This window comes from Macaca nemestrina, chromosome 10 (genome assembly GCF_043159975.1).
Source record: "Macaca nemestrina isolate mMacNem1 chromosome 10, mMacNem.hap1, whole genome shotgun sequence".
NCBI classification, from domain to species: Eukaryota; Metazoa; Chordata; class Mammalia; order Primates; family Cercopithecidae; genus Macaca; species Macaca nemestrina.
Window position 1 is genome coordinate 76,174,792 of NC_092134.1, and position 18,332 is coordinate 76,193,123.

Below are 18,332 nucleotides of genomic sequence, written 5' to 3' on the forward strand. Positions count from 1 at the left end.
CTGTCAGGGACAGAAGCAGATGTTTATTACAATAAAAGCTACAGCAACTGAATTCGCAGTGCCAAGATGCTATATTATCCAAACATGCTCAGCAGTCCCTGTCCTATGTGGCTGAAAAAAGGGGAAGAGCAGAAGTCATCTTGCCTGCAAGGTGCAGCTTTTCCTTTAGAGCATCTCAAAGCAAGCCCTGTTGTTCTGCAGTCTGTCAGAGCAGGCCATTAAAGAACCTGCAGAGTCAGAACCATCCTGCACCCCCTTTTCAAACTTCACCCTTAAATAGAAAAAAAAAAAAAAAAGTAGTGGGTGAGAATGACAAAGCATGTTGCCCTGGAAATCTCTTGGGTCCAAGTAGCTGTATCCCTAACCATGGTCCTACAGGAGCTTGCCTGACTCAGTCTCCAACACAGTCCTTTATTTCTTACAGATACAAGGAATAAAGCAGCACTGCATTGCCACCTCTAAATTGCTCTCCCCTGAGATGGGACTATCTCCTCTTTCATCTATGTCACAGCCCAAAGAGTAGGAGAAGGGTAAACCCCTGTGAGATCAGAATGGCATCTGTCTCTTTGATCCATCAGTTACATACTGAGGCATCAAAGGTGGGAGATGGAATCAGGGAATCAAAAGGGTTTAGGAAGTGTGAGGTTGGCCATCCTACCTTTAAGAGTTTGCAGTTCTCATGAGGAAGGGGACATTACTTAGAAATTATTAAAAAGATTCCTTATGTGGCAGCTATATCCTTCTGTCTAGTGTTAACTGGCCCTTTTTAATAGCCCTGGTAATTCCGTTCACCCTGAGGACAAAATTTTGCAAGAAGGAGGGTGGGGAGATGTCTCTGGGAGCTGATGGAGGGAATGAAGCAATACTACATATTCTTCACTTTCTTACAGGATAGCAAAGTACTTCTCCAACCACCCACAGATAAAAAGCAATCTAACCATGCACGGTGACTCACTCCTGTAATCCTAGCACTTTGGAAGGCCGAGGCAGGCGGATCACCTGAGGTCAGGGGTTTGAGACCAACCTGGCCAACATGGTGAAACCCCGTCTCTACTAAAAATACAAACATTACCTGGGCATGGTGGTGGGCGCCTGTAATCCCAGCTGCTTAGGAGGCTGAGGCGGGAGAATCGCTTGAACCTGGGAGGTTGCAGTGAGTCCGGATCACTTCATTGCACTCCAGCCTGGGTGACAAGAGCAAGACTCTGTCTCAAAAAAAAAAAAAAGAAAGCCATCTAGTATGGCTGATAGGAGAGCTCTATGAGTTCGAATTAGTCTTTTTTTTTTTTTTTACCCTGTCTCAAAAAATAAATGAAAAATAAAAATAAACTCCCTTTAAATGTTATATGAGCATGAACAGAAACTGTCCCTTGCTGAATTTGGCCATTATTCACCTGTTCACCTTAGATGAAGAATCAAGGAACAGCAGCTCTGGAGGGATGGGAGGAGTTAGGGTCCAGCCCTGCCCCAGACCTCTCAGTGTCCAATTTCTCTGTGTCAGCTGTGTTTCTCAGCTGTTCACTTTCCTCCAGCCCTGTCATTTCAGCCCTGACACCAAGGCAGGAGGTTAGGAGGTCTACAAATAGCGACTGGGTAGCTGGTGTGAACACAGGGTACTGGGGGGGCTTAGCCCCCAAGGAAGAGGACCAGTTTTTCCCCAGCACCACCATCAAGGCCTCGGGGCTCCCAGCTCCCTCTACAGACTGTGGACTGATTTAGGGAATCCCAAACGTAAGTTACCTCTTCATCCTCTCGATTTCCACGACTGCTCACGCCAGCTGCCCTGATCTATAATCTATTCAGCTTCTTCATTTCTTTCCTTGTCTGTGAGTCGTTTGGGTTTTAGGAGTAAAATTATTATTCTACTCTAGGATGAGTTAGGATTGGAGGGGGGGTGGGGGTGGGGTAAAGGGAATGAAGTAGTAAGGGAAGGAAAGGCTCATATTACCCTGAAAACTTAAAATAGCTGAGCCCTGAGGCAGGCTGGGACAGAACTAGGCACAGGGCCCCCAGGGCTCAAGAAAGAAGTAGGGGAGGACAAATGTCTGCAGTCCATCCTTCCTTGTGCGCACACGAGGACACACATTAAACCTCTTGAAGAGAGGAGATCTGGGAAGGTATGCATCACATCTCTGTTGCCCACAGATTCCCAAGAGAAACAAAGTACCTATAGGAAAATAACATAAACCATGCAGCCTTGAACACTGTAAGGGCTGTAAACTATGGGGTCTCCCCTCAGGATGGAAGGATGAGTATCAGTTTGAGGAACTAATTGGGGAGCTCTTTAGTCTGTTGGGATTTTTTTATTTTTTATTTTTTATTTTTTATTTTTTATTTTTTTTGAGATGGAGTCTTGCTCTGTCACCCAGGTTGGAGGGCAGTGGCACAATTCTGGCTCACTGCAACCTCCTGGGTTCAAGCGATTCTCCTTCCTTAGCTTCCTGAGTAGATGGAATTACTGGTGTCCACCATCACGCCCGGCTAATTTTTGTATATTTAGTAGAGATGGGGTTTCACCATGTTGGCCAGGCTAGTCTTGAACTCCTGATCTCTAGTGATCTGCCCGCCTCAGCCTCCCAAAGTGCTGGGATTACAGGCATGCACCACCGCGCCTGGTCATGTTGGGCTTTTTCCTAGACTTCCATGAAATCTGTTAATAAAACCTGCCAAATGATCTGTATTTGGCCCAGTGCAGTGGCTCACGCCTGGAATCTCAACACTTTGGGGGTTGAAACGGGAGGATTGCTTGAGCTAGTTCGGGTAAGCCTAGGCAACAAAGCAAGACCATGTCTCTACAAAAAATAAAAAGGTAGCCAGGTAGTGTGCACCTTGTGTTCCAGCTACTCAGGAAGCTGAGGTAGGGGGATTGCTTCAGGCTGGGAGGTCAAGGCTGCAGTGAGCCATGATCATGCCACTGCACTCCAACCTGGGTGACAGAGTGAAACCCCATCTCAACAACAACAAAATCTCTAATCACGTTTCTCCAAAAACCTTCCCTTTGAGTACCGCCCTACTGCAAGGGACAGAAATAAGGGGGAGAAGAGTGAAAGGGATTAGATTTCATAGTGGGGTCCAACCTCTTGCAGGATGACAGAAAAGGAGGTGCTGGAGTCCCCTAAGCCCTCCTTCCCAGCAGAGACTCGGCAAAGCGGGGTGAGTCTGGGCCTGTGACCACTGGGTGTGGGGGGCCAGGAAACCTTTACAGCTGAAGAAGAGTGCTTAAATTGATCTCATTTGTGTGTGACTCATGTTTTGCTGGCCAGCACCTGCAGTCCCCAATACCAATACCTGCCTAATCCTGGGGTACATTCCTTGCCCAAAACTAGAAAACTGTCTAGTTTGCTCTAACGCCCCCCTACTCTAGAGAGGGTGACAAGTCCTTTTAACGTTGGGTTTTCTTCACTCCCTCCCTCAGCTACAGCGGCTGAAGCAGTTACTCAGGAAGGGTTCTACAGGGACAAAGGAAATGGAACTTCCCCCAGAGCCCCAGGCCAATGGGGAGGCAGTGGGAGCTGGGGGTGGGCCCATCTACTACATTTATGAGGAAGAGGAAGAAGAAGAAGAGGAGGAGGAGGAGCCACTCCCAGAACCTCCTAAGCTGGTCAACGATAAGCCCCACAAATTCAAAGATCATTTCTTCAAGAAGCCAAAGTTCTGTGATGTCTGTGCCCGGATGATTGTTCGTGAGTCATAAAGGGGAGTGAAGAGAGTATGATGTTGAAGGCAGAGGTTGGGGAGAGGGCATACGAGAGGAGTATTTGTAGCAGATGGGCTGTGGCTAGAGTTGGTGTAAGGCAATGCTGTTAGAGATTGAGCAAGTAAGGTCCCAGACAGAAAAGGGAACCTAAGAGTAGCAGCAGTGGTACAAAGGGAAAGGGCAATCTGGAATCTTATCTGAATTTTCTCCCCCTCTCCCAAGTCAACAACAAGTTTGGGCTTCGCTGTAAGAACTGCAAAACCAACATCCATGAACACTGTCAGTCCTATGTGGAAATGCAGAGATGCTTCGGCAAGATCGTGAGTAGGCTCTGGGGAACAAGGTGTAGAAAAGAGGTGACATGGCCGGGCACAGTGGCTCACACCTGTAATCCCAGCACTTTGGGAGGCCGAGGCAGGTGGATCACGAGGTCAGGAGATGGAGACCATCCTGGTTAACACAGTGAAACCCTGTCTCTACTAAAAAATACAAAAAATTAGCTGGACGTGGTAGCGGGCACCTGTAGTCCCAGCTACTCGGGAGGCTGAGGCAGGAGAATGGCGTGAACCCGGGAGGCGGAGCTTGCAGTGAGCTGAGATTGCACCACTGCACTCCAGCCTGGGCGACAGAAAGAAAAAAAAAGAAAGGAGGAGACATGTCACCAGCTACCCCTTGCTGGTCCCTCCTCCATCCCATTCATTTCTCTGCTTTTTCTTTCTCAGCCCATCTCTTTTTCTGAGAAAGGGTGAGCACTCATGGGAGAGATGGGCTTCTGGACCTTACTTTGCTACCTCTAATGCTTCCTCCCATCCCATCCTACAGCCGCCTGGTTTCCGTCGGGCCTATAGTTCCCCACTCTACAGCAACCAGCAGTACGCTTGTATCAAAGATCTCTGTAAGTGCCCTTTATGGAACATGAGGGAATGGGCAAGCCTAGAGATGGTTTCATGCCATCTCTAGCTTTGGAAGCCAAATTCTGAAACAGAAACTTTCTATTTCCCATAATTCTCCCTCAACCTAACATTTTTATATCCATTTGGATGCAGAGGCAATATCCCCATTTTACAGCAGAGGGAGATAAGATTTAGTTGCAACTACATACAGTTAGCAAGAGGTAGCGCCAAGACTGGAATCTTCAGTTGCTAGCTTCAGAATCTGTGCTCTTCATGTGCAAAATCATTTCTAAGCAAGAACAAGGATTCTAGATTGTCCTCATCCTTACTACAGAGTCATACCAGACTTGGGGCAAGACCCAAAGGCTGCAGGCACCCTGGGCATGTTCATAATTTGGCAACCCTTAAAAGTATATTCATTGACAAATTTGCTCAACATTTATTTGGAGCAGAGGCTGAACTCTGTGAAGAGCATGGGTGAAAAAGAAGAACCTATTGGTGGCAGCACCTCAGCTTACACATGCCATTCAGCAGAACAAAAACCAGAAGTTAAGGGCCCATTCTCCTTAGAAGGAGAATAGTGATTCTGAGCATGTCTCAACTCCCAAGCAACCAAAGTTGTCTTTCAAATGTCATATAATGCTCTGCCTGGAAGGAGTTCTGATAAATACTTTTCTCCCTCACATTACATCACCAGTGATGTTTTTAGAGTCCTTTCTAGATCGGTGTCCTAGGTATTGCTCAGCTGACCCTTCCCTAATCTTCCCCCACGGCGCCCCCACTGCCACCCAGCACACACATGGGTATCCATCTACTCGATCCTGCCTTTCGCTTTCTTTCCTCCAAGCCTTTCTCTGCCTCCCCAATAATGTCTTCTTTCTCCTCCAATTTGATTAGCTGCTGCCAATCGCAATGACCCTGTGTTTGAAACCCTGCGCACTGGGGTGATCATGGCAAACAAGGAACGGAAGAAGGGACAGGCAGATAAAAAAAATGTGAGCACTGTACCTCCCCACGAGGTCCCTCCCAGAGATCCCATGGAGCAGGTCATTTTCCCATTTGGGAAGCTGACAGAAGTAATGGATTATCTTCCCCTAAAATTGCACATAACCCGACCAGGCATGGTGGCTCATGCCTGTAATCCCAGCACTTTGGAAGGCCAGGGCGGGTGGATCATGAAGCCAGGAGATCAAGACCATCCTGGCCAACATGGTGAAACCTCGTCTTTACTAAAAATACAAAAATTAGCCAGGCATGGTTGTGTGTAATCCCAGCTACTCGGGAGGCTGAGGCAAGAGAATCACTTGAACCCAGGAGGCGGAGGTTGCAGTGAGCTGAAATCACACCACTGCACTCTAGCCTGGGTGACAGAGCAAGACTCCATCTCAAAAAAAAAAAAAAAAAAAGGCCGGGTGAGGTGGCTCACGCCTGTAATCCCAGCACTTTGGGAGGCCAAGGCGGGTGGATTACCTGAGGTCAGGAGTTTGAGACCAGCCTGGCCAACATGGTGAAACCCCGTCTCTACTAAAAATACAAAAATTAGCCAGGTGTGGTAGCACACGCCTGTAATCCCAGCTACTTGGGAGGCTGAGGCAGGAGAATTGCTTGAGCCCAGGAGGCGGAGGTTGCAGTGAGCCGAGATCGTGCCACTGCACTCCAGCCTAGCCGACAGAGTGAGATTCTGTCTCAAAAAAAAAAAAAAGAAAAGAAAAAGAAAAAAAAAAATTGCACATCACCCAACAGAAATATTTTTGCATGCAATTTTAGGGGGTTTTGGGACCTACTGCAGCTCACTCACCATGGGCCTCTGGTTAAGAACTCTAGCCATAGATTACGTTTTCTCAGCTTCCTTCTGAAATAGTCAGATTAGCCACTACAACCACATGAAGGCTAGGCCCAAAGTCTTTGGCATTGCTGGGTGACAGAGGCAAGAGCTGTGCTTTTGGATGTAGGAAAGAGAACTTGTCATGCCAAGTAACTGGAGAATTCTAGAGCCATGCAAGGATCCATGAAGATCATCTGGTCTGACCCATTCATTTTACAGATGATGAAACTGAGGCACAAAGCTACTGGCCAAGATAAACCTCATTTCCTTTTGTAACAGGGTTTCTAGGTTAGTAATGCCATAGATTTTCATTCAGTTCAGCATGGAATTTGTTAGAATATTTTATATCTTTCTGGACAACCAGGGTTGGACCAGTATGGATGATGGTTACAGTTAGATGGACTCCTAAAATTGGTTGAGTGGCAGTACTCAGAGTCCAGGTCCTTTCAGTATTATACAGCTAGAGGGAGATTTCTGGTGCGTTATAACATGATTTAGATATAATGAAGATACAAATTGTATGTTCATGCCGGGTGCGGTGGCTCACGCCTGTAATCCCAGCACTTTGGGACGCCAAGGTGGGCAGATTACTTGAGGTCAGGAGTTCGAAACCTGCCTGGCCAACATGGTGAAACCCTGTCTCTACTGAAAACACACACACACACACACACTATATATATATATATATCCAGGGCGTGGTGGCACTCACTTGTAATCCCAGCTACTTGGGAGGCTGAGGCAGGAGAATCGCTTGAACCCGGGAGGCAGAGGTTGCAGTGAGCCACTGCACTTCACACTTCAGCCTGAGGGAGAAAGCAAGACCTTGTCTCAAAAAAAAAAAAAAAAAAGAAAGAAAAGAAAAGATAAATGTACATATTTGTTCTTGATCAAAAAATCACCTGCAAAAAACAGAACTAGAAATCTGGCCTCAGACTTGTTGATATGGAGGTTGGGCACAGATAAGGGATTTCTATGGAGTGAATTCTGACTTACAAGGCACTAGCAGTGTGATTTGGCTGCTTCCAGAAGGGCTAACATACTCTTGGGTTATATTCTTTTAAGGGAATTATAAAAATTGTGCTGCTCTTTTTTTTTTTTTTTTTTTTTTAGACAGAGTTTTGCTGTTGTTGCCCAGGCTGGAGTGCAATGGCATGATCTTGGCTCACCACAAACTCCGCCTCCCAGAGTCAAGTAATTATCCTGCCTCAACCTCCCAAGTAGCTGGGATTACAGGCATGCGCCACCACGCCTGGCTAATCTTGTATTTTTAGTAGAGAGGAGGTTTCTCCATGTTGGTCAGGCTGGTCTCGAACTCCCGACCTCAGGTGATCCGCCCACCTCAGCCTCCCAAAGTGCTGGGATTACAGGTGTAAGCCACCGCGCCTGGCCATGCTGCTCATTTTTTACTTACACACTGGAGTATTTTTAAAGGCTGACAACATAGTCAAGGACCTGGAATCTGGTAGTGAATTCCCTGTCATTTAGCTACATTCAAGCAGAATGTGGGTGACCCACCTGATAGGATGTTTTAGAGAAAGTCCCTGCATTAAGCAGAGGGCTGGGCTAGATATTTCCTCCAAGGCCTCTTCCAACCCTGAGATCCCATTACTCTGTAGTTCTCTGACCTGATTATAGAGAGCCAGGGCATGGGTTCCCAAGACAGCGTCTCCCTAACTCTGGTGCCCCCTCCAGCCTCTAGCAGCCATGATGGAGGAGGAGCCAGAGTCGGCCAGACCAGAGGAAGGCAAACCCCAGGATGGTGAGTGTCACCCACCTCCATCCAGAGATGGAGTAGGATTAGAGGCTCAGCTGTGGCACAGAGGGTGGAGGAGCAAAGGGCAGGCCAGCTTTGGATAGATGAGGCCTTTCCACAGAAGGGTAAGAGAATAAGAATTGACCTCCAGGAGACAGACAATTTGTTGGTGTTTCCTATCCCAGGAAACCCTGAAGGGGATAAGAAGGCTGAGAAGAAGACACCTGATGACAAGGTAAGAATCTTTCCTCCCTGCAAGGACCCCAGTCCTCTCCCCAACCCAGCTCTGACACCACCACTCATGGCCCTGGCGGAAGCTCACTCTTTAACTCCTAGGCTTCCCATCACCCTTGACCTACTCTCTCCATCACCTTGCACACCCACCCACAACCAAAACACTTCTCTCAGTTCGGGGACCTAGAAGAGAGTTGGAGTGTAGAGTGTGTGGTGAATGTCCCTGCCTTGGAATCCTGCCCCTCAGTGTGGGGTAGAGGAGCCCTAAGACTCATCATTCCCTTTCACCCCCAGCACAAGCAGCCTGGCTTCCAGCAGTCTCATTACTTTGTGGCTCTCTATCGGTTCAAAGCCCTGGAGAAGGACGATCTGGATTTCCCGTGAGAGGCCTTGGGGCAGGGGGCTGGTACTGTGGAGTGAAGAGGAAAGAGCTGGGTTCCCCCAAGGGAAAGGAAAAAGGGGGACTCAGGGCTTGGAGCCTATTGATGCTGGACCAGGGGCACAGAAGGGGACCTGCTATGTGAGTGAGGCCTCTCTTTTCCCCTCTCAGGCCAGGAGAGAAGATCACAGTCATTGATGACTCCAATGAAGAATGGTGGCGGGTGAGAAAAATGGCTAGGGCTAGGATGGAGTGTGGGTTGAGTCACGAACCCGACATTGAGAGATGGACTCTCCCTACTATTTTCCCTAGGGGAAAATCGGGGAGAAGGTCGGATTTTTCCCTCCAAACTTCATCATTCGGGTCCGGGCTGGAGAACGTGTGCACCGCGTGACAAGATCCTTCGTGGGGAACCGCGAGATAGGGCAGATCACTCTCAAGAAGGACCAGGTAGGCTGTTGCCCCAATCCAATCCCAGGCCTGAATGCTCCCTAGCCGACCACACTCCTTGGAGAGCTTAACCATTAATGAGATTAGGGTGAGCCCCTGTAACCCCCGGCTCCCCTGCTGTCCTCTCCTACCGTTTCCTTTGATTCCTCTCCTACTTCTGATCCTTTAATCTTCTAGATCGTGGTGCAGAAAGGAGACGAAGCGGGCGGCTACGTCAAGGTCTACACCGGCCGCAAGGTGGGGCTGTTTCCCACCGACTTTCTGGAGGAGATCTAGGCGTGCGGGCGCCTGCAAGCGGGAGACACCCACACCCCATTCTGGGCGGGCCCAGTGGAGTTTGGGGAGGGGGCGAAAACAACAGAACTGCTGGGAGAGGAGGGGTTGGAAGGCCCGCCTGAGCGCGACGGTGCTTCCGGAAAGGGACTGGTTCTCGCCCTGTTCCCCAGCCTGGGGCCTCGGGTACGTGCTGCCCAGAGCAGCCCGGATCCGAAACCTTTCAGGCCCCGCTTGCAAGAGCTGGAAAAAAACGTATATCTACTAGCAGAAGCGAGGGACTGGGGCGGGGGGCGGGGGCGAGGGAGGATGAACTGTCGAATGTTGCAAGTTTTATTAAACTTTTGACAAAACTTAGAAAAGTTGTTCTTTAACTGGGGTTGAGGAGAGGGCCTGCGGAGGGGTGGAGAATCCTCCCTAACTGCCCGACCTCGTTACCATCGGGTAACCTGAGACCCATCTGGGCTGAGGTTGGCGGGAGGTGGGAAGACAAGTGCGCCCGCCAGGTGAGGCCTCTGTGGTCAGTGAAGAAAGGGGAGCGCGGGGCTGCAGTCGCCGCCCCGGCGCCCCAGCGGCTGGGAGCCGGTTCTTGTAGTAGGGTAAAGTCCCCCTTGCTCTTGGCTATTTAGCCGCAGGCAGCCTCTTGTATTTCGAATCTGGCTTGGCGCCGAGTTAGGCCGCCAGGGGGCGATGCAAGATCTCGGTTGGAGAGCGAGGGATGGGAGGGGGTAGAGGGTGGGTAAGGGGAGAGAACCAGAGACACCAAGCCCGAGACCCTGGGCCTGGGAGGGGGTGGGGTGCGTGCCGTCTCCATGGCAACACTTCCTCAAGTCCTCCGGGAACCTAGCTAGCTAGGCCGGGGGCCTAACCCCTCCCACGCGGCCCCTGCCCTAACCCTTTCCGACAGGTTCCGAGTGAGGACGGAGGGCAGACAGCTAACCGGCTCTCGCGGAGACCCCCTGCGGAGCGCCGTATGCAAATGTTATTATTTGCATATGCAAATATGCAAATGCGCCGGCCCTGGTCAGGGCGGCAGGTGGCGAAGAGCGGGAAGGTGTGGGGAAGGGAGCAGAAGGAGACGAGGAGTTTGGGGACCTGGGAGCGGACCCAGTGAGAGGGAGGCTGAAGTGGTCGCTGGAGTGGGGCAAGCGTGTGGGGGGGGTCTTGAGCTCGATGCCGGGTGGGGGAGGGTCGGCTTGGCCAGCCAGGAGCTCCTCTTCTCGTCTGCCCGTTGTCTGCCAGGACTGAGGTTGGCACCGCCTAGCAAGGTTGGCAGCGGGAGCCCGGGCACCATCTGCTGCTGGCGGGGGGAGGGCCGAGACTCAGCTGGGAGGAGGGCCTGGGACAGGCGCTCCCCCCTTCCAGAAGGCTGAGGTGTGATGGGGGTAGGGAAGCACACAAGAAGACTGCAGGACCGAGTTCAGTTTTCTGTTCCCTTTGCCCTTGACGGTCCCGTATGCCTGAGGGGGTGGAGGTGGAGTCATTAAAGAAAATCCCCCTTTAATCGCGATTGAGCTGGAATAGGAGCAGATCACAGGCAAACACACACACCAACCATACGCAAATCAAGCCTTCCGTCCTCATCCTTCCTTGAAATCCACCTAACAGGAATGTATGAGGGGAGAGACCGCGAGGGCTCGGGTCGTCTCTATTCATCAAGGTCTGAGGGACTCAAAACCAGAGCCCCCCCGAGATCCTCGAGAGGGCCCCCCATCAATGCTCAGGCAAAACCAATTTACTGGCTCATTGGGCGGCAATGCTGGTGTGCGGATGCCGAGGAGCAGGGAGAACGGCTGTTCTCTCCCTACACTCGGGGGGCGCCCCCCTCCCTAGCCTCACTGAGCCGGCAGCTGTCCCTAATTAGAGCGGCGGTTTAATTGGATTTATCAGCAGTTAATAGGAAATTAAGCAAAGGGCCCGAGAGAAGGGGGGCGGGAAAAGCGGGGAAACAGGCTGTGCTGAACTTGAAGGAGGGGTGCTAGGGTACCAGGGGTGGGGACATGTGACCCAGTGTCCCGATGGAGCCCCATGGTCACACCCTCCCCTCAGTACTCACCAAGACTGTTAAGCCCTGGCCTGCGGGCCAGAGAGCAGGTCCCCAGAGAGCGCGGTAGGCGTGACAGCGACCCTGTGTGAGCTCCCAGCGCCCTTCATCCCCGTAAGCGGCGCCTAGGTGATGGATGATACTGCCGCACGCTGCAAAGGTCATAAGTCTGGGCCAAGGAGCAGAATGAATTGAAAACAGATCCGAGGAAGGGCCGGTACTGGGGTACAAGACAACCCGCACCCCACCTCCTCCACTGCCCACTCAGCGCGCGCGCGCGCGCGCTCACACACACACACACACACACACACACACACACGTGCCCCTTGAAGTTGGAAGACTGGGCAGCAGGGGGGAAAGGGCAGAGTACAGAGTGACACTCTCTATAAACCCCACTGGCAGCCGTGTTGGGGATCCTGAGAATCTTCTGGTGCAGCTCCAACGTTCCCTTTGGGTTCTCCCTCCACCAAACTGCCCGATTTGGGTCTGTGGGGTCCCCCGGGTCTGCTGCTCAGGGGCGGCCCAACATCGACACCACGCTCCCTAGGGGCCAGTCAAGGAAGCTTGCAGGCAGCTAAGCCCTGGCGCACGGGCCTCTTAGTCCACAGCCCCAGGCGCCTCCTGTCACCAAGACTTCATTATACTGCTAGGTTAACGAGGCCTGCTCCGGAGACCCTGAGGACCTCCCTGCCACATTCCACCCTGCAGGGCACAGATGGCAACTCTTGCATATACTAAGGTGTGCTAGCCTCTGAGTGGGTGTGGGTGGTCTCTCCGTGCCCCAGGCAATTATGGACGTCTGTATCCCCGGCGTGTGGTTTGTGTGTGTCCGTTTGTTCCCTGGGTATGTGAGGTGTGTCCACCTGAGCCCCAGGTGTGTCCGACTCTGTGTCCGGGTGTGTGTCTGTGCCCCGAGTGTGTGTGTCTATATCTGTCGGGTTTGTCCACTTCCCGCTCCCCAGCTCCCATCTGGGTGATTTTGCCCGGATGTGCCTCCGCGTGGGGGCGTTTCCGTGCGTCTCCGCGCGTCTCCGCCTGCAGGTATGTGTGAAAATCAGGAAGAGCCAGCGGGGAGTGTGTGTTGCTATCGCGTCTCCGCCTGCAGGTATGTGTGTCTCGGTGACAATGCGTGGGCGTGTGCCTGGGTGTGAGCCGCGCGGCGGCGTGTATGCGAATGACAGTGTGACGCACGTGCGCACGCGCGCGCGCGCCGGAGTGAGTCTCCCGCCCCCACTCCTTCCTTTCCCCATTTCTATTCCTCTCTCCTCTCCCGGCCAGCTCGGCTTCGCCGTCCGCATCATCTCCATCCATTATTGAAGAAACAGCCGCGTCCGCTCCAATCACATCAATACCCCCGCCCCTTCTCCGTTCCGCTCGCCCCGCGGCCCCTCTGGGTGCTGAGGAGAGGGGAAGCCAAGGCGCGGTGGGGGAGCCTGGTGGGAATGGGCTTATGACCCTTGCCCCAAGCCCGGCCAGGAGCCGGACGCCGGGGTGCCCGGCGGAGAGCGCTTTGCATAAACAGATGGCGCGGGCGTCTTTGTCTCACTTGCTCGCTCACCGCACAGCTCCCGGCTTCGCTTCTGTCTGGCTAATGCAATCATGATCATTTCGGTGCCTCGGGAACCGGCACCCTTAATAATGGCAGAGGGGGTCAGGGGCCCCGGGGCTCCCGAGCAGATGCTGGGCCCTGTGTCTTCCCTCCCGGGCGCCCCTCCACGTCCCACAGCCGCGGCGGGAAGACCAACGCTGCGCGGAGGTGACGGGCATGTGGAGGTGACCAGGAGGAGGACCCTGGGCACTGAGGAGGAGGACCCTGGGCACTGAGGAGGAGAACCCTGGGCAGTGCCCCGAGGCGTCCCCGGGCTGCCCTGTTGGGCTGCTGCAGTCCCCAGAAGTAGCAACCCAGAGAATAGGAATAGAGCTGGGGAATGGGGTCGGGGAGAGACAGAAATAAAGACAGAGACAAAGAGAGGCATTAGTAAAGAGAGACACAGTTAGATGGAGAGATGTGAAGGGAGGGAGCGAGACACAGAGAGACACAGAGAAACCGATGCAGAGGGACAAAGCCAGGTAGGGAAGGCAGCAAGAAAGAGAGCAGACAGACACAGCCAGAATGATAAGGAAGAGAGAGATGGACATACCCAGAGAGAGGAAGCAGACAGACCGCCCGAACAAGAGGCAGAAAGAAGGGCAGTGAGAGGCTAGGACAGGCCGGGTCAGAGGGTTTAGGGCAATCTCGAATCTGCAGCCCAGAAGCAGAGATGAAGCCCCCGCCTCCCCCGCCCCCAAGCATCTGAGTCTGCCCAGCCCCAGAAGAGGAACCCGCCTGAACCCTGGGTGCTGATTGTGGCTGGCGAGACAGGAGCTTCCGCGTCCCCTCTCCGCCCTCCGGTCCCATCTCACACGAGAAGAGTGGAGGCTGCTGGACCCACTGTCTTGGCAGCGGGAGTGGCGGAGTACTCGCTGGGCGTGGACGGAGACTCCAGGCACCAACTTAGCTGCCCGAATGCCGGGAGTGCAGGGTCGGCACTGCCGGATAGGGGGTGCCCAAGGCCTCTTCCCCGAGCTTGGGGGCCCCTCGGCCTCCAGGGGGCGCCCGTGCCCACGGCCCCTGCAACACGCTGAATCCGCTGAGTCCCGCTGCCTTTGACCCGCTGTGCAGCCAGCGCGCGGATTGGGATCCTGGTGTGGGTTAGCGCTTGGAGTCCAGTCCCAGCGGGATCCCGGGCCGCGCCTAATCTGTGGCTAATGACTCCTGCGGTCCCTCACCCCGCTGGGCCAGCGTGGCCTGAGTCCTCGTGGTGGGAAAGTGTGGGGAGCCAGGAGAGATGGAGTCCTGTGTTCCAGATCGGCCCCATGGGCCAGCCAGAGACGGGAACCAAAGATGGAAGGGGGATTAGAAATAAGTTCACAGAGACAGGGACCAGAAGCAGAAGGGTCAAAGAGTGGCGGAGAGGCGGAGCGGAGGTAATAATGTAACGTTGCAGCTCGGTGAGCTGGGCGGAGGCCCAAGGCCGGAGGAACAGCGGCGGCCCTGGAAAAGGAGTGTGACAGAGAATTTGGGACCTGGCCGGGATCACCGGAACTCAGAAGAAAGGGCACAAGGAGGCAGGCAAGGGCCCATGAGCAAAGGCGCAAGGACCAGGCGTCCATTCCCGCGTCCTTGCTCCCCAGCTGTGCCACAGAGAACCAGATGTGCAGCCCAGCTGTGCGGCCGCTCAAGTTCGAGCTCTGGGGTTGCTTTTTGGTCCCAGAGACTGGAGGGCTGGGGTACGCTGGTGACAGGACACACCCTCCCTTCCTGGGCCCTGGAGGCGCGGGCTCTTCTCTGGGAGGGCTGGGCTGCTGGAGGCTCTGACATCCCGTCAGCCCCGCTCCCCCGCCCTCCACACAAATCGCAGCGAGTCTCTGTCTCTTTGTTCTCGCCGAGTCTCTGACACTTTATCTCATTATCCGCCGGAGGGAGGCGGAGAGCCCGGGACCCTGCAGCCTAATTACAGCCGCGCTTGTCAGAGTAGGGGGCGGTGGAGGTATCAGTGCGAAGGAAAGGGAGGGGGACCCTAGAAAGCGCCCTCTCCCTCCCTGTACCCCGAGGATCCCAGCCATAGGTGCGTAACTGGCTCCCGCCCGCGCCCTCCACAGGGCAGGCTCTGGAAGGGGAGGTGGGGGGTGCTCTGCAGGTTCAGCAGCAAGGAGGGAGGGGGTGGTGGAGGTTATGGTGGGAGTGGGGAGAGATATTAGGACTCGATTCCTGCGTCCCTAAGACCCAAATTCCCCAGAGACGGGGGTTGTGGGCTTCCCAACCGCGGCAGCATAGCACCCACCTGAGATGGTTGAGGACAGGAGGGAATCGCTGGCAGTTCTGTGTCTGTGTCTTGTTCTCTTTCAACATCTGTCTGATCTTTCCTGTTACCCCCACTCCATTCCCTTCCTCTCCATCCCACAGCCAGAGGAAGGGGATGGCTTCCTTGGGCGGCCCCACCTTTACCCTACCCCAGGTAGGCAGAGCAAGCAAGTCTCTCAAGCGCCACTGCCATGACTGTGGTAGAACAAATAAACTGGCATATTCCATCCTGATCCTGAGCCATGATTAAGATACACCTGGTTCTTCCAGCCTCCAACCACGATTCCAGTTCAACCACAACCTGAAGAAACCACTCAGAACAAGAGGGGCTGGGGGAGCTTTATGGTGTGGGCCTGTCTTCCTCCTTCCCCCACTGTACTGTGAAGGGGACAGAACTAGGGTTCTCAGGACCTGCTCCTGGACAGCTCTAGGGGTGTCAGGGAAGTGTTGCACATGGCCTCATTGGCCCTGGCCCCTCCTGGTCCCACCTGTGAACACTCTACACATGCATTTTCCTAAGTGCCCGTCCCATGACCATGCCTCCTCCCACATCTTATGGGGTCCTATGCCAGTGAGGTCCTTCCCACAGATGCCAAAAGCCCCAAGAATGATGGTGTCCCTTGGTCCAGGTGCAGGCATCTGGAGGAGAGAATGGGAGAGCAGAAACCACTTGGCTCCCAGACAATTCCCCTCCAGGCTTTGGGCGTGGAATTGAGGAGAAAGTGAGCTAAGTTGGGGTGGGGCGAGTCCAAAGAAGCACAGGCTGGGCCAAGCTAAGCTGCTCTGGGCTGGGCTGATCCCTCCCCACTCAGGGGCGGGATCCCAGGAGGAGGGAGAGGACAGAGCCACTGGAGAAGACCAGACACTGGAAAAACGATATGGCAGGAGCCAGTCTTGGGGCCCGCTTCTACCAGCAGATCAAAAGACATCCGGGGGTGAGTCCCGTCCTCAGAACCTCTGATTCTAACTCCTAACTCTCCTGCTGCCCCACCCTTCAAATCCCCCAGCGCCTTGCCTTGTGCCCAGGTCCCTCAGTGCTCATAATCTTCCCCTAAGGTTGCCCCAGTCTCTCTCCGAAAAGTCCCTGTGTCCCACAAATCTACTACCTTGGACAGGATTGCTGTAGGGTGAGGGAGACCATGCCAGGAAATATGGTTGTAGGAGATTCCAGGGAGGGAGCACCAGACCCGGGGTGGGGTTGGGGTGGGCACAAAAACTTGTGAAGGGTGACTGCGGGGAGAGAGCTGACCCCAGAAGTGCTCTTCATCTTCCCCGCAGATCATCCCGATGATTGGCTTCATCTGCCTGGGCATGGGCAGCGCTGGGCTCTACTTGCTGCGACTCGCCCTGCGCAGCCCCGACGTCTGGTAAAGGCGGGGCTTGGGATGCTCAGTGGGGGCTGGGTGAGGCAAGATGCAGTGGAAATAGGTGGCCCTAGTAGGGATCCCGTGCCCTGCTGCATGCACCTTCGACTGTACCAACCTGCATCTCAGGGCTGGAGCCCACTGACCTGGGAGACCGCTTTATCCCCTCCAGCCCACCTGACTGCTCACTCCTCAGCTTGGCCCGCCCTGAAATGCGGAACCGACGCCTCTCCCCCTCTCCCCGCCTGGTTGCCATGACGACACTGCTCCTCCAGCGGCGGGCTCGGGCTTTTGGGTACCTCTAAGTCCTTGCCAGAGCACTGGGGGTGTGGCTGGGTGAGCTGCTGGAGGTGGCATTGGGGACCAGTGTGGGGCGGAGATTTCACACCCGGCCCGCGGAGGGGGTCCGGAAGTGAAAGGCGCACCAACGGCTTTATAATTCCTGGCATATCACCAGAAACCCAGCCCCTTGGGATCTCTGATTCCCACTACTCTGCTCTTAGGGTTAACCTAGGGTGGCAGGTAGCAAGTGGGAGTCCCTGGGCCCCGTTGTCAGTTTGCCACCCAGTCCCATGCTGACAATGGTGACAGGCTTCTTGTCTCACTTGTCAGCATCTGCTAATATGACCATTCCTTTGTCAATCCTGGGAAATGGGACCCCCAGGGCAGAAAGCGGGAGTACCGGGGTGGGGCCAGAGCCTCTAGCTGGAGCTTGAGGGTCAAATTGGGTTACAGAGTCCTGGGTCCCAGGGAGGAGACCCTAACCCTCCCCTTCCTGCTCCACAGCTGGGACAGAAAGAACAACCCGGAGCCCTGGAACCGCCTGAGTCCCAATGACCAATACAAGGTACCTGTTGATGGCTCTAGGGTCACCCCCCCATCCTCTTACCTCCTGGTCCGGTGACCTACAACTCCCGCACCATAAGCAAAGGGAGGCTTGGAGCACTCAGTGCAACCCCTTTTCCCTCTCCTCTTAGTTCCTTGCAGTTTCCACTGACTATAAGAAGCTAAAGAAGGACCGGCCAGACTTCTAAGCCAGGCTGGGCTGCCAGTGCCATGCAAACCACGGACAGCCAGCCCATCCACTTCTTCCACTCCTCCCCTCAGGCCCCAAGGCGTCAGTCTGGCCACCCTGTCCTGCTCCTGCTCACACAGGCCGGGTTCCCACGCAGAGGGGAGGCTGCTCCACCCCTACTCTCCTCCCTTGCTCCCAGCAGCGGAAGCGCCTCTGACCCTTGGCTTGAGTCCCACGTGGGGGAGGAGGAGGCAGGCAGCACCAGCAGGGGTCCATCAAAAGAGCCCAGACTAGCCCCTCTGCCCTCCTACCCAGGCCTCGAAGGGTGTGGCACAGGCTACGTGTTGAGCGTGGCCTACGTGAGCCAACAAGAAGCAGGGACCTCTGAGTGCCAAGAGACGTGGCGGGCTCCACGTTCGCCCAGGCTCTGGGAGTCAGCCCAGGGGCGGTGCTGCTCAGCTCCGGCTGGTCCAGGGCCTGCCTAGGCTGGGGCACCTTTGCCTCCTGAGGTGCAGCACACTCCTCCCTGCCCAAGCCCGCTGCCTCTCGCTGCCATCAGTA

At 54.3% G+C, this 18,332-nt stretch overlaps 2 protein-coding genes and 2 long non-coding RNA genes across 8 annotated transcripts; 2 read left to right on the plus strand and 2 right to left on the minus strand.

The window, feature by feature from the left end:
- Positions 1-93: 93 nt before the first annotated feature.
- Positions 94-1,872, minus strand: LOC139356735 (uncharacterized). Its single transcript, XR_011609106.1, has 3 exons — positions 1,741-1,872; positions 1,073-1,184; positions 94-271 (listed from the first exon to the last, which is right to left on the minus strand). It is a non-coding gene; the product is annotated as an uncharacterized lncRNA (long non-coding RNA).
- LOC105474112 (SH3 and cysteine rich domain 3) lies at positions 1,368-9,546 on the plus strand. 4 transcript variants are annotated; one of them, XM_011728485.3, is made up of 12 exons: positions 1,377-1,731; positions 3,087-3,153; positions 3,416-3,683; positions 3,920-4,017; positions 4,520-4,592; positions 5,488-5,585; positions 8,108-8,174; positions 8,354-8,403; positions 8,697-8,782; positions 8,953-9,004; positions 9,094-9,231; positions 9,409-9,546. In XM_011728485.3, the coding sequence occupies exons 2-12, from the start codon at positions 3,088-3,090 to the stop codon at positions 9,505-9,507; spliced, it is 1,095 nt and encodes a 364-aa protein (XP_011726787.1). In that variant the 5' UTR covers positions 1,377-1,731; position 3,087; the 3' UTR covers positions 9,508-9,546. The 4 variants fall into 4 exon arrangements, with proteins under 4 accessions (XP_011726789.1, XP_011726787.1, XP_011726788.1 ...); XM_011728486.3 differs by lacking the exon at positions 3,087-3,153 and having other exon boundaries at positions 1,380-1,731; XM_011728487.3 differs by lacking the exons at positions 4,520-4,592; positions 5,488-5,585 and having other exon boundaries at positions 1,368-1,731.
- Positions 7,129-12,537, minus strand: LOC105474111 (uncharacterized). Its single transcript, XR_982676.3, has 3 exons — positions 11,561-12,537; positions 9,363-10,964; positions 7,129-7,218 (listed from the first exon to the last, which is right to left on the minus strand). It is a non-coding gene; the product is annotated as an uncharacterized lncRNA (long non-coding RNA).
- A 55-nt stretch (positions 12,538-12,592) lies between these two features.
- On the plus strand, positions 12,593-18,269 carry LOC105474110 (NDUFA4 mitochondrial complex associated like 2). Of its 2 annotated transcripts, none has more exons than XM_011728484.3 (5): positions 12,593-12,653; positions 16,205-16,327; positions 16,671-16,759; positions 17,543-17,603; positions 17,734-18,269. In XM_011728484.3, exons 2-5 carry the CDS (start codon positions 16,271-16,273, stop codon positions 17,788-17,790), a joined length of 264 nt encoding a protein of 87 aa, XP_011726786.1. In that variant the 5' UTR covers positions 12,593-12,653; positions 16,205-16,270; the 3' UTR covers positions 17,791-18,269. The 2 variants fall into 2 exon arrangements, with proteins under 2 accessions (XP_011726786.1, XP_011726784.1); XM_011728482.3 differs by lacking the exon at positions 12,593-12,653 and adding an exon at positions 13,405-15,156.
- The last annotated feature ends 63 nt before the right edge of the window (positions 18,270-18,332 follow it).